Raw genomic sequence first — 13,296 nt, forward strand, 5'->3', positions numbered from 1 at the left:
TGTGTGTGTGTGTGCGTGTGTGTGTGTGTGTGTGTGTGTGTGTGTGTGTATATGTGTGTACCTTGCTGCTTGTGTTGCTCTCCAATAACTCTAAGACAAGTGTGACCCAGTCAAGGAGAGAACTATGACTAGTACTAGAGAGAAAGATGGCCTACTAGTCTTGTTCTTAACAGCAGTAGACAACTTGAGTCGAAGAAACAACTACATAATGAACCTAAACAAATCCAAAGTACAGCAGGTTAAAGTGTGGCAAAGATCAGCATATCGGACAACTGGTTTCACTGTTGATGCCCACTGAGCCATGATGCAACAAAATATAAAATGCATTGTGTGATTCATAGGAGTGCATGTGAATTGTTTTATTCCAAAAAGTTACACACACATTTTGGATAAAACCAATTTATAGTACAAATGATTACATTCTCTTGAGTGTAAATATTTTTAAGCAAGTGTGTGTGTGTGTGAGAGAGAGAGTGTGAGTGAGAGAGAGAGAGAGAGAGAGAGAGACAGAGAGAGAGAGACATGTAGTACAACGGTCACCTCACTGCCTTCAGGAGTGACAGGAGAGAACAGTTCCAAGAGATAGATAAATTGTATACGTATGTGTGCGTGTGCAACGTTCATGGTGACCAACGGTTGTCTTGTCTTATCTTTCGTGTTTGCCTTAAGCAATGATCCCAGTTTGTGTGTGTGTGTGTGTGTGTGTGTATCATGACCATTGCCCAAAGATCCCCCTAACCCTACCCTGCACATTCTTGTCCTCTGACATCATTAACATCAGCTCATTACAGCTGAACACTGTCAACTTGTCAATCTTCATACCCCCCCTCCCCACCCCACAAGCACACACACAAAAACATGCCCATGGTAAGTATTATAGCTCAATCATAGCAATCAGAAAGTAGGCCAGAGGTTAGGTCTTATAGAGATGTAGTATCATATCAATTTTTTTAAGGTACAGGCAGTTTTCCACTGCCTGTACCTTAACTGTAAGTATCAGCTAATATCAAGTAGTGTCCCTCCTGGACAAGGTGTGGAAATAGTTTCAGTCACAAAAAAGTGAAAAAAAAAAAAAAAAAAAGGAAAAAGTACAATCAATAATACTATTATGGGTCAAAAGTATTTCTTAAACAATACTCGTTATGCTATTTCTTTTATATTTCTGTGCAACCACCTACAGACAAACAACAATGGGCAAACAAACACAGCTCGCAGACTCCCAACCAGCCACTCCTGTTTTCTCTTCTCCTCTGTCCATCTCAGTCCAGCATCTGAAAACCAGCCTCAACCACAGGCACACAATCCAATTATAATACAAAACATCTACCCATTAGAATTTTTCCAGTGACAACTTCACCAAAAAATGTAAAAAAACAAAATTTCTCAGCTCAGTAGCCTAGGCGTTTAAAATCTTCCCTAATGACTCATGTCTAGCCTGGTAAGACCATCCTGATCATGTGACCTCACATTCTGTTTCGCTCCACGTGGAGCGAAACAGAATGTGAGGTCACGTGATCAGGGTTACTCATGTCTGCAACAGGACAGAACAGTGTCTCCTTCACTCTAAATGCATAAATGGATATGCAGACACTTTGAAAAAATAAGCAATTTTGCTTTGGTAAGTGTTTCACAGAGCCTGTCAATACACTTGTGATATGGTTTGTATGACAATGTGGAAAATGGCTTATTCACCTCAAATTTATCTGGTTGAAACGTCATCTGTCATCTTGAGGGTGAATTGTAAAGATGGTGCTGAAGTAATGGGTGCTGACAACAGGTTGATCTCTATGAGGTGTTGCAGTTAAGAAGATTGTGTCCAAAGGAACTACATTTTGAGTGACTGAGGAGCAAGAGTCGCTGTGATATGTGTGTGTGTGTGTGTGTGTGTGTCTCCTACCTATCAGCTCCTCTCACAGAGAGCCAGAAACCCCAGCTGACGAGGGTGACACAGACCACTGCGTCGTCACCGAGAAAAACACTCCACTTCGAAACACACACACACTCCCACACAGACATCTGTCTGGCCGGTGCTGAGCACTATAAGGGCCGTCTTATGCACTTTGACAAAGCCTGCATGCTCTGCCAGTCAGCGCTAAGGCACACTGACAGACAAGGTCATGCTGTACTGGCCTGTCAAGCAGCCAGAAGGACAAACACACATACACACACACACACACACACACACACCCAACAGTAGACAGTGTGCTACAGTAGCTACCAGCAGGTGTTAATGACAATGATCAGACTCTAGGAGGGCAACGCAGACATACATTAACACATACTTCATTAAGTCCATACTGCCTTGGAAACACATACAGGCCTAAGCCACCTACAGCGTAACATAATTACTTGAGTGGGGGATGGGGGGCATGTTTGCTGAACTAAAATGTCACAAACTGATGTCCAGCAGGAGATCTTTACATTATTGGGGCACAGCTGTATGACAAATAGCCTAGTGTGCATTCGGTAAGGGCCACGAATGTCACAGACCTCCTGTCAGCTCAATAAGACGTCATGCTGTATTGTTGGAGCTTAATCATGTAAACTTACTGTACTGTAAATTCAATAGGGCCATTAAGAGTCAGATCTGGCTCTTAATGCCCCTATTGGCAAAGATACAAGTACAGAGTGACAATGGACAGGCTCTGACTGGATTATCTATCCGATCCAGTTGAGAAGCAGTCACACTTAGATTAATGCTATGATTACATTTGTCATTTCAATGTAGTTTTTGAAACCTGTGTCTAAATGTTGGATTTTATGAGATTATATATCCACTGTATGTCAACTTTTGCCTGAAAATGGCTATTAACCACCTTCTGCAGCTGTATTTATTTAAATCTGAGTCTGCATTACTTTTATCACTACATCACTTGAGCCAACTCTAGCTAACTCCAGCTGTTCATAATATGGCGCAATTTTATTGTTCACTACAGCCCAGTTCACAAATTATCTCAACTGAGAAAAAGATGCAAAAACAACTGAACAATATTTGTTTGCAGGAAATCTAAATATCATAAGTAATGAGTGAGCCTGGGTCAGCCATGTAATGATTAATATTAAAATGCTAAACAAGCACCATCTCCGGGGTAATTTTCGCAGTGGATCATTTTACCCTTCAGGATTAAATAGGCAATGTATATCCATGGTGATGGTGGTAACCAGGATACTGTGGCTGCCAACAGCTTCATGAGGTCACATTCATCTTATTAAAGACAAACACCCAAAAGAAGGCTATCAACTGGGTGTGGGATAATACTCAGAATGAACTGATAAGCATACTTACCCTTTACAAAATCTATATTATCTTATTGGCAATAAGATTGCAGTTAACTAAAGCTGAATATTAATTCTATTTTTACCCCTGTCATACTAACATCTTCCATGTCCAAATTCAGGCTGGGGTTGAAAGAAAGACATCTGGTGAAGCGTCAACAAGTGTCTGTCTGTCGGTCATTACATTCAATACAAAGGTAAGTTATGAGCAATTAGCTATAGGCAGAAAATGTCTCATTAAAACATCCCTGTGACCTTAGTTGTGATGACACACTTTATTTCTACCAATGTGTGCTATGATAGGCATTCCAGTTGTGTCCAGTAATGAATAGGCCTATATATATTAGTTGATCTGTTAGGCATCTCAGACATGATGTTAGTGTGAGGTGTATGTAGGCTTAAGAGGCAGAGTCTGAACTGACTTCACACATGGGCGGGAAGCCCATACTCTGTGGTACCAGGCGGGCAGATCAAGTGAATGGGCCTCAGGTAACAAAGTCAAGACCTGCAGCATCGGTGTGTTAAGCTAACCCCCCAGATGTTAGGGATACCCCATACACACAGGGCGAAACAGAACACTTCTATGTTAAATGCAACATGCAGGGAAAGACTCTAGATTACGGGCTTGCCAGGCCTGAATTTAAAATAGGTAAACTAGCTAAATTGTTGGGTCGAGCATAGCCCCGTAATAATGTGACTGTGTGTTACAAAAAAAAGACAGATCCCACTGGACACAAACTGACCAGCCCCTCCCTTTCTGTATCTCTCACCCCCCATAATACACAGGCACACATCCTTTCTCACATGTGACATTTCACCTTCACACCTCTTCCTCCAGGTAAATGAGACCACACACACACACACACAGACACACAAAGACACACACATGCGCACCCTTGTTTGGCTGTCTTTAGGAAAGGCCACACTCCTTAGAAATTATGGAAAAGGTGACTCAGTGAGTATGATGAGTCTACTCGAACAGGGCTATGGCACTCACAATCACACACACACACACACACACACACACACACACACACAAAATGCAAGTAGGGATGTCCCGCAGGCTGCCATCTCTGGCTGTCATTCCAGCTGAGCATTGAGGCAGAAGGAGAGAGAGAGAGACAGGGTGGAGGAGAGAGGGGTTGGAGTAGGGTGGGGGTGGTGGGTTGGTGACACAATGAAGGCTCAGAGGGAGACAGGAAGCAGACGGTGCAAATGAGGCCGAGGTCTTTAATGAACTACAGCACTGTCATGGCCAAGAGGAGAGGAGAGGAGAGGAGGGGAGAAGAGAAGAGAGGAGAGGAGAGGGGCAATGAACGAGGAACAAGGGGGGGGAATTTGTGTTACCTACATGCACGCACACACACACACGCACACACACACCCACAGAGTACTTCTATTCCAAATTTTAAAAAAAACCTTGCAGCACTGGTCACAATGTCACATTTTTACTGGCTGTTACCACCTAACAAGGTAATGATGTTAAAATCCTCAAAATCAAAACTGTTCTTCAGTCTGGTCAAATAACAAAATGAAGCCAAACTACAATCTCTCTTTCTTACACACACACATATAATTTTTGTGGATATATGCTTTTTGCACACTCCAACATCGAGCCAAAATAAAACCTCTCTCCAAGAGCACAGCTGCTTCCAGTTGCTGAAAACAACAGAGAGAGCAGAAAAAAGGAGGGAAGCCAGTGAAACAAGGATGGTAAGGTAGAGATGGAGAGAGACAGAGACACTTTCTAACCACACTGAAACAGACCAGACCATATTCAACTCAGGAATATGGTGAGTTTGTCTGTGCAGTGTGTTTGTGTGTCTAGTCGTGGTATGAGAGGGAAGAAGTCTGTAAGTGAGCACTTAAGACTAGTAATTTTTCACCAGCATGATTAAGCCAGCTGCCTAAGCAGAGACTGCCTTTTTTATTTTTTTCATTTCTTGCCTTTATTAAACAGTTGAAAGTGGAGAGAGACAGGAAAGACTGGAGTAGAGAGAGGGGGATAACACACGATAAAGGTCCTGGGCTGGATTCGAACCCAGGATGTTGCCGTTATGTTTATGTGCCTTCGTCCACTGAGCCACCAGGAAACCTTTACTCTGCTCAGCCAACACATTCTTAGACATACACAGTACAAACACAAAGTTGCAAAGTGCACCAGTAATTGGGTCAATCTATTATATTGGGGACATTCACAGCGAGCACTTCGACCCCTTGCTGTTTCTGATGCATCAAGGGCCGTTTCCCCTCGCTGTCATCATCCTCATTGCCGTGATAATGAGGATTCCCTGGTGGCACTTCAGGGTAAGCGGTGGGTCAAACAGCAGGGGAGCAAGGCCCCATGGGAGTCATAGTTAGCAGTGCAACAACGGTCATTTCTTGTGGCCAGTCATCTGTCCCTGCCCCCCACCATCCTCTATCAGGGGACATTTTGGTCAAAACTGACACATGATAGGCCAACATTTAAGATGTTTGGGCCCCAAACATTTTAAAGGACTACTTAATAGAGGAATTAAAGAAATTTTACTCATTTTTCTGGCAGTAGGGTGGCCAAGTGGTAAGCCCCATGTTGAAAATCATCCTGCCTGTTGAAGCGTCCTTGAGTAAGACACTGAATCGCTACCAGCTCCAAGGCTGTTGCTCCACACTTGACCCTGTGGTCTGACATCCCTGTGGATGGGGGCAAATGAAAAGAGAATTTCCCTGTGGGGATCAATTCAGTATCACATTATTATTCATCAGGTGCTGAAAAAAGGAAAAGATTTAATATTTGTCTTTTAGCTCATTGAAACCAATTAGTTGCAATATCAAAGTGATAAAAGAAATCACATTAAAGGGCTATTTTACAGAGGAACATTAAAAGGATATGTTATTGTGATTTGTATTAAAAAAATGATTATTTCTACAGCCTTACAATGGAGCTGAAATTAGAGTTGTGCCAAGCAACTTTAGGTCTTACATTTAAAAGAAAAATGGGGGAAACCCCCACTACAGTAGTAGTTATTAGTGTGGAGGGCATTTCCGATGCACATTTATTTGATCAAGATCTTACAAAGGAAATGTCTGAGAAGGCAGAAGGAGGGAAGAAGGACAGACAGTGGGAAGAGGGAAAAAGGTGGCAAGGAAGGAGAGAGGGAAAAAGGGAATGAGGGAAGGATAGAGGAAGGAAGAAAGGGAATGAGGGAAAGAAAGAAGAGAGGAAAGGCAAATAAGAGGAAGGGTGGGGGGAGGGAGAAAGGGAGGGAAAGAGGAAAGACTGTAACACACAGATTTCAGCTTTAACGTCTATGTTTCAGAGCCTACATCAGCCACTGTCCAAAGAAACCAAAGTGTCACTTGAGAGCGACTCCAGAAAGATATCATCTGCATAGCAACAGCCATATTTCTATGGCTAATGTCAAAATATCATCTGTCTGACATTAGCCATATATCTGTGGCTAATGTCAAAATATCATCTGTCTGCCCTTAGAAAGTTCATGCACTTGCACAAGCCTTAGTTTATCCTACAAACCCCATTAAGGAAAAGAAAACCCATTTCACTTGCGTTAGGAAAAGTGCTGCAAAAATACAGTTAATCTTATCAGTTGGTGTAGGACAGTCCAGCATCACCACATCAAAAAAAGTTCCAACATTTTTACTTGTTGTGACAAGCACTAAAGCCAATAGTTCCACCACAAGAATGAACAAGAGGGAGACATTATATCAAGATGTGGAATTTTGGTACTCTAGAGGTGCTCAAGTCGGCTCAGAACAAAAAAAAAATGTCTGTCATCAAAATAATCAAGTGGACGTTAACCTAATAAACGCCTCAGAGTTCCTACTTTGACCACTTCTGTTCTTGGAAACGCAGAGAAGAGGGAACAGGCTTTAAAGGAAAAATGTGGGCTATTACACAGAAGTTGCGACCTCTGAAGCCTATGTGTGTGTATGTGTCTATACGCTTTGATTCAACTGTCAAAGTAAGGAGGCGACGCTATCAGACTTCAGTGGATCACAGATACTGAGAAAACTCTTGCACACACACACACACAAAGTATAGAATAGTTCAGAATTATTCTAGGCTATGGTCCCAATCCCAACCTCAAGTCAACAAACACACATGGAACTCAGCAGAGAGAGGAGGCAGAGCGAGGAGAAGCCAGTGGTTATTATGTTTGGGCCGAGGTTCTGTTCTGTCGTGTTCTGAAGTGTGGACTGGGCCTGGTTACAGACACCGTGGACCGCAGCCCCGTCTCTCTAATTGGACAGAAGTGAAACAAAGTCCAGATGGCTTTTATAGACAAAACTCGCTTGAGGGACACATTCCTGTTTGCAAGTATTTCTCTCTGTCTCCGTCCCTCTTTCTCACACTCGCGCACATTTTTCACCTCTCTCCTCCACTGTTCCACATTCCTTGTCCCTCTTTTCACCCTCCCTTTCCTCTCAGCGCACTTTACTTTCTCCACTTCTCTACTCAGACCCTGACTTCTTATTTAGCATCACCAGTCCTCATCTCATCTGTCTCTCTCCCCCGCCCCCATCTCACCCTCCTCACTTCCTCCTCCTTTCATACCTCTCTTCCATTCTCCTCTAGTACCTTCAACTTCACTATTGAATCTTTACAAATCTTTCCAATGACACTTAAGAATGAGTGAAAATGTATTCGAAGATTGTCTTGAATATGTGAAACTCTTGAAATCTGCTTGGAATGTGCTTTTTAAATAGTGGGAATGTATGAAAAGCAGTAGTGTATACTCCGGTATGTACAGTAAGACATCTTTTTTTTTTTTAGATGCAAAACACCTCATCGATCCAGAAAGTAACTCACTCACGTATTCATTCATTCATTCATTCATTTAGTCTATCTGCCCCTAGTGGCCTAGAAGGAATAGCAAAGTCTACATATGACACACTGAACCAGGAGAACTGTGTAGCGTGCTTCATCCTTCTAACGCATATAAAATGATATTAAGCCAAACTGACACTGACACATATGTGGATGGTGATAGAGGCACAATATACACCTCATTAATGACCATTAAGCCATGGATGGAACATATTAAACTATGAGGTGCTGGCATTAATGACCATTTCGCTGAAAAAAATGGATACCACTTGCTACAAGTTAATAAGCAAAGTCAAAAGCCTAAAGTACCAGTGTGGAAAGTACCAGTCCACCACAGTGTGTCGAGGATTGTAAAAATTGTCTAAACTTCAAAATGTTACATTCAATTACATTAAAGGGATATTTTAAAGACATATGTTAAAAGCATATGTTAAAATAGCAAATAACTGAGAGGGTCTTGATGCAAGAGGTCAATTTAGAAAACAAGACCCTTATGGTATTATGGCTCTATGTGTACTGAATGAAATAAAACTGGGAGAGAACATGAAAGGTTGATAACAAGCTCCCTAGTTACCACAGGAGTTGATACAGCAACCCTTTGTAGAATATGATTTGTGTAAAGCTTAGATTACTTCCAATGATTTCCAATTGATTACTTACTACCCACCACCTTTCAGCCAAATTACCACTAACATAAGGATGTGAGGGCACAGGGTACACCTCATGCACTACCATTACACCATGGATGGAATATATTGAACTATAAGTTTGTCCAGGAGTGACCAGTATGTGAGGAGTGTGCCACCTGTACATAAAAGTAATAAAATTCAGCTTTGCTCTCACTCTCTGTGTCTTACCAGTAGGACACGTCCAGGGGGTGGAAGTGGCCCTTGGCGATGAGGTCAGCAAAGAAGGTCTCCGTCTCGCGGCACGCTGTCCCGTTGCCAATGACAACCCTGTTACAGCTAGTATGGACAGAGAGGAAGAGGAGAAGCAGGGCGAGGATTAGGAAGGAAACACCAATGATGGAAAGAGCAAGAAGTATTTCCCCTGGATGCTCGAGGGTGGAAGAGGGGGTGAATTTTGATTCTGTGACCGAAGTTCACTCTTAGTTCAAATCACAGTATTATTTCCAGTGCCTGTTGCAGATTAAGAACGGTTCATTTTGGAATCTAACATCGTGGTGCATGGACAGTTATACTTGTTGATCTGGCTAGATAAAGTAGAACAGATGATTTTCTAGCACAAGGGTATTAATGCTGCTACATGAATGCAGGACAAAGACCTAAACTTAGTCAATGAGAATACTGCATGTATTGTGTACACTTTACATATGAGGTGCAGTACCTGTATTTGATCATAAGGTGTCGTAGTTTTTGTGCTTCATTTAGCTGGCCTGCATTAAGCAGGTAGACCACATCAGTGTGGAGAATCTGACCTGAGACACAGATACAGACAGAGTGAGACAGAGAGAGACAGGGAGAGAGAGAGAGAGGGAGAGACAGAGAGAGAGACAGAGAGACAGAGAGACACAGAGAGAGAGAGAGAGAGAGAGAGAGAGAGAGAGAGAGACTGAAATACAATGTTGCTGGTAAAGAATTACAATGAATGAAAACAATGATATCATAACATGGGTTCAGCAGGCTATGAACTCGTGTCTCTCCATTGTACACCATCTAATGAGGCAGCAATGCCTTAAATAAAATAAATCATATATAATCTTAAGAGAAGATCTGTACTGTCCAACCCTCCACAGGGAGTCCAGTTTGTGCCACTTCCTGTCACCCTCAGAAGAGAGCATGGATCTGAATGGACAGCTCTGACAGGAAGTCATGTGACCTAGGCACAACCAGACCTGTGACCACCAAGCTGGGCTCGACGTGGTATATGTCCGTGTCTGTCTGTCTGTTGTAAGTGTGTGTGTGTGTGTGTGTGTGTGTGTGTGTCAGCGTGAGTCGTGGCCAGACAATCAGTCACCCAGAGGGTGGGACCAACCCTTGCACAGTGTGAAGCCACACCCACTGAGAGACACGCTGAGAACACAGATACATAAAAACACACACACACCGTCAACCCACCAGGGCCATGCCAACTGGCATCTTGTCTGTGACATGTACAAACACGCACACACACACACACACACACACACATGCACACACACACACACACACACACACACACACACACACACAGCTTGATGGTAACAGGTCTGGTGGTGACTGGTCACATGATGTCCTCTCAGACAGAATCCCTGGCTTCATTACTACTTAATCAAATAATCTGTGTAACTCACTGCAGAGATGTCTGGCTTTGACGCTTGTTTATTTCTGTACTAGGTCTGCCAACTATAAGTATAAAGAAAGGGTTGATAAGTTCAGTCACTGTTCAACTAATCATTAGAATGCGTGATTTAGCGACTATGTGACATGGTTGTTGCCAGACACGCTGGTTCCAGCATCTCAGAGACAGCCGTCCTCCTGGGATTTTTGTGCACTACAATGTCTTGAGTTTACAAAGAATGGTGCAATAAGCAAAAAACAAACCAGTCAGCAGCAGCAGGTTGATGAGAATGGTCAGAGGGGAATGGCAACACTCATTCAAGCTAACCGGCATGCCACAGGTATGTATATAACAGTGATGTACAGAAGGACATCTCTATTAAAGTGAATACTGAGTGTACTATACATATGTGAGTACATTACAGTATGCGTCCACTTACTAGTTGGGGAGAGGATGGCCAGCTTACAGCCGTGTCTGAAGCCTGGGTCCACCCCCATGATGACACAGCCTCTGACTGGACACACCAACAGGCGCCGGCGGAGGGACTGCACAAACATGGCTATTGACTCCTTTTCTGCTGCACTTGTCAGCTTAGTCCTAGAGAGAGGGAAAGATAGAGAGATAGGGAGAGGATGAGGGAGAAAAACGGGTAGAGACAAAGAGAGAGAGAGATACAAGAAGGGGGGCGGAGAGAGAGAGAGAGAGAGAGAGAGAGATGTAGAAGGGGGTTGTATGGTGTGGGAAAGAAAGAAATAAAGAAAGAGAGAATGGAGAGGGATTAAGAGAGAAACAGAGAAAAGGACAGCGGGTAAGAGAGAGGTGAGAGACAGGGAAAGAAGTGGGAAAGGGATGACAGTAATGCTTAAACGATTAGTCGATTAATCAATTAGTCGATCGACAGAAAATGTATCAATTATAATTTTGATAATCTATTAATCATTTTAGTAATTACTAAAGCAATTAGTAAATTTAGTAAAAATACCAAACATTTGCTGGCTACAGCTTCACAATTGCTAAGATTTGCTTGCTTTTCCATTTCATATCATTACAAAATGAATACTTTGGGGTTTTCTTGGCTGCTAATTTTATGAATCACTTTGGGCTCTGGTAACTTGTGATGGGAATTTGTCATTATTTTCTACATTTTATAGACTAAATGATTAATCAAAAAAGTAATGGGTAGATTAATTGCTAATGAAAATCATCGTTAGTTGCACCCCTAGATGACAGAGTTACACGTGTACATTAAACTTAAATGGGAACGCTAAATCTCTCACAGAGGGCTACAAAGGCTGCGTTGTGCTCACAGAGGGTCCCAGAGTGGGTCTGTGAAAATTCTGCTCAGATCCTCAAAAATGTTACTGCACAGTAGGCATCAAATGCAGTGTACATGAATAAGTGGTTGCCAGGGGAAAATAAGTTCTTGGTCCTGAAAACACACACACACACACACACACACACACACACACTCACTTAAATACCTGTAGCTCCTGGTGAGGAGAGGTAGAATGAGCCTTTTATAAGAATCCTCTACTGCATTCCTGATGATTTTAAGAAGCTCTTCTCTGGCAAAAGTCTTAGGCCTCCACCTGCAATAGAATAGAATGGAATAGAAAAGAAGTATATTTTTTTCCATGGACAATTTCAACTGACAAATGCATGCCTTGGTTTGACAGACACATAACCACAAAGGCTGTTTCCCGTAGTTCATAACCTGACTCTCGTGTGTGAAACTAAATTATAAGTCAGTCTTATGATTAAATATGACTTAAATATGAATATTAAAATATAAAGTGCATTTTTTATTTTTTTTTTACCTTTATTTATGCAGGGAAAGTGGACTGAGCACACATGCCATTTATCAGCAATGCCCTGCTTCACATTCACATTCATTTAATTTAATAAGAGTCATATTTTTCAATTGAGTGACACTGTTTGAGCTTACATACATACACATTGAACAAAATTTTCAGTCACATTGCATTAAACAGCACATTCATTTTTTGAAATATATAAATATTCTGCTTTGAAAATGCACAAGCTATTGATATTTAAATGTTTTATTTACATTTCAAAAGGATATTTAAGCGTGATAAAAGCATGAAGTGAAATTAGTCAGAGATTGTCTAAATTATATCCCTCCAAAAGAAAATTAATATGCATGAGTTCAATAGCATCAAGATTTTTGAGGATTTGCAAATGACGGATTAAATCTAAATGATGCAACAGTGCCAATTAATGTGATGTTTCTATCCACAAAATCGTTTCTTTTATTGTCCACAAACAAGTGTCTTCAAACTGTAATGTGGAAATATTACAAATGGATTTCAAATCATTTGACTTCCTGCTTTATTTTTCACTAAACTCAATTATCTCTCAAGGTAAGGTCTTTTAGAGGATGCTATTCAAATAGAATGAACAAACCTTGACCAATGGATGAACTGTATAAAACTGAGAAGCCTTCATATTTGCCTTGTTGAAAAGCAAGTCAACTGTCACTATTTCTGCAAAAATATCGGGTGCAAATTAACTGTGAATCTTTGATAACATGAATCTATTCATTTGAATATATTCACCAAAGAATCTGCAGCTATCTTCTTGTTAAACTCTACATACTTTCAACCTCATCCACATTGTCTAGCCAAGGACTAAACTCAATGACCATCGTGTGGATAATGTTTCAGTTCTCCCTCCGCTTTTCCACTTTAATAAATTAAATGAAATAGTTTGAGGCTTAAGTTTACGAAAGAATTTGATTATTACACACCAATGACACATCTGACTTTGAGTTTAAGTAGGGAAAACATTTTATATACACACACATACACACAGTCAACGACTCCACCTTTGTGATTTTATATGAATCTGGATGCTGTCTCAGTCTTTCATGCATTGGTTGATGGATGGAGATA

The 13,296-nt window shown here is 41.6% G+C and overlaps 1 protein-coding gene across 1 annotated transcript in view; it reads right to left on the reverse strand.

The window, feature by feature from the left end:
* The window catches only part of srbd1 (S1 RNA binding domain 1), a 63,913-nt gene that overhangs the window by 36,992 nt on the left and 13,625 nt on the right, over positions 1 to 13,296 (reverse strand). Inside the window, exons 11-14 of the mRNA XM_071916916.2 lie at positions 11,866 to 11,973; positions 10,824 to 10,981; positions 9,452 to 9,542; positions 8,962 to 9,069 (exon numbers count right to left, since the gene is read on the reverse strand). Coding sequence (XP_071773017.1) covers positions 8,962 to 9,069; positions 9,452 to 9,542; positions 10,824 to 10,981; positions 11,866 to 11,973 — 465 coding nt within the window. The remainder of the gene's footprint in view (positions 1 to 8,961; positions 9,070 to 9,451; positions 9,543 to 10,823; positions 10,982 to 11,865; positions 11,974 to 13,296) is intronic.

Source organism: Centroberyx gerrardi, chromosome 15 (genome assembly GCF_048128805.1).
Source record: "Centroberyx gerrardi isolate f3 chromosome 15, fCenGer3.hap1.cur.20231027, whole genome shotgun sequence".
Lineage (NCBI taxonomy): Eukaryota > Metazoa > Chordata > Actinopteri > Beryciformes > Berycidae > Centroberyx > Centroberyx gerrardi.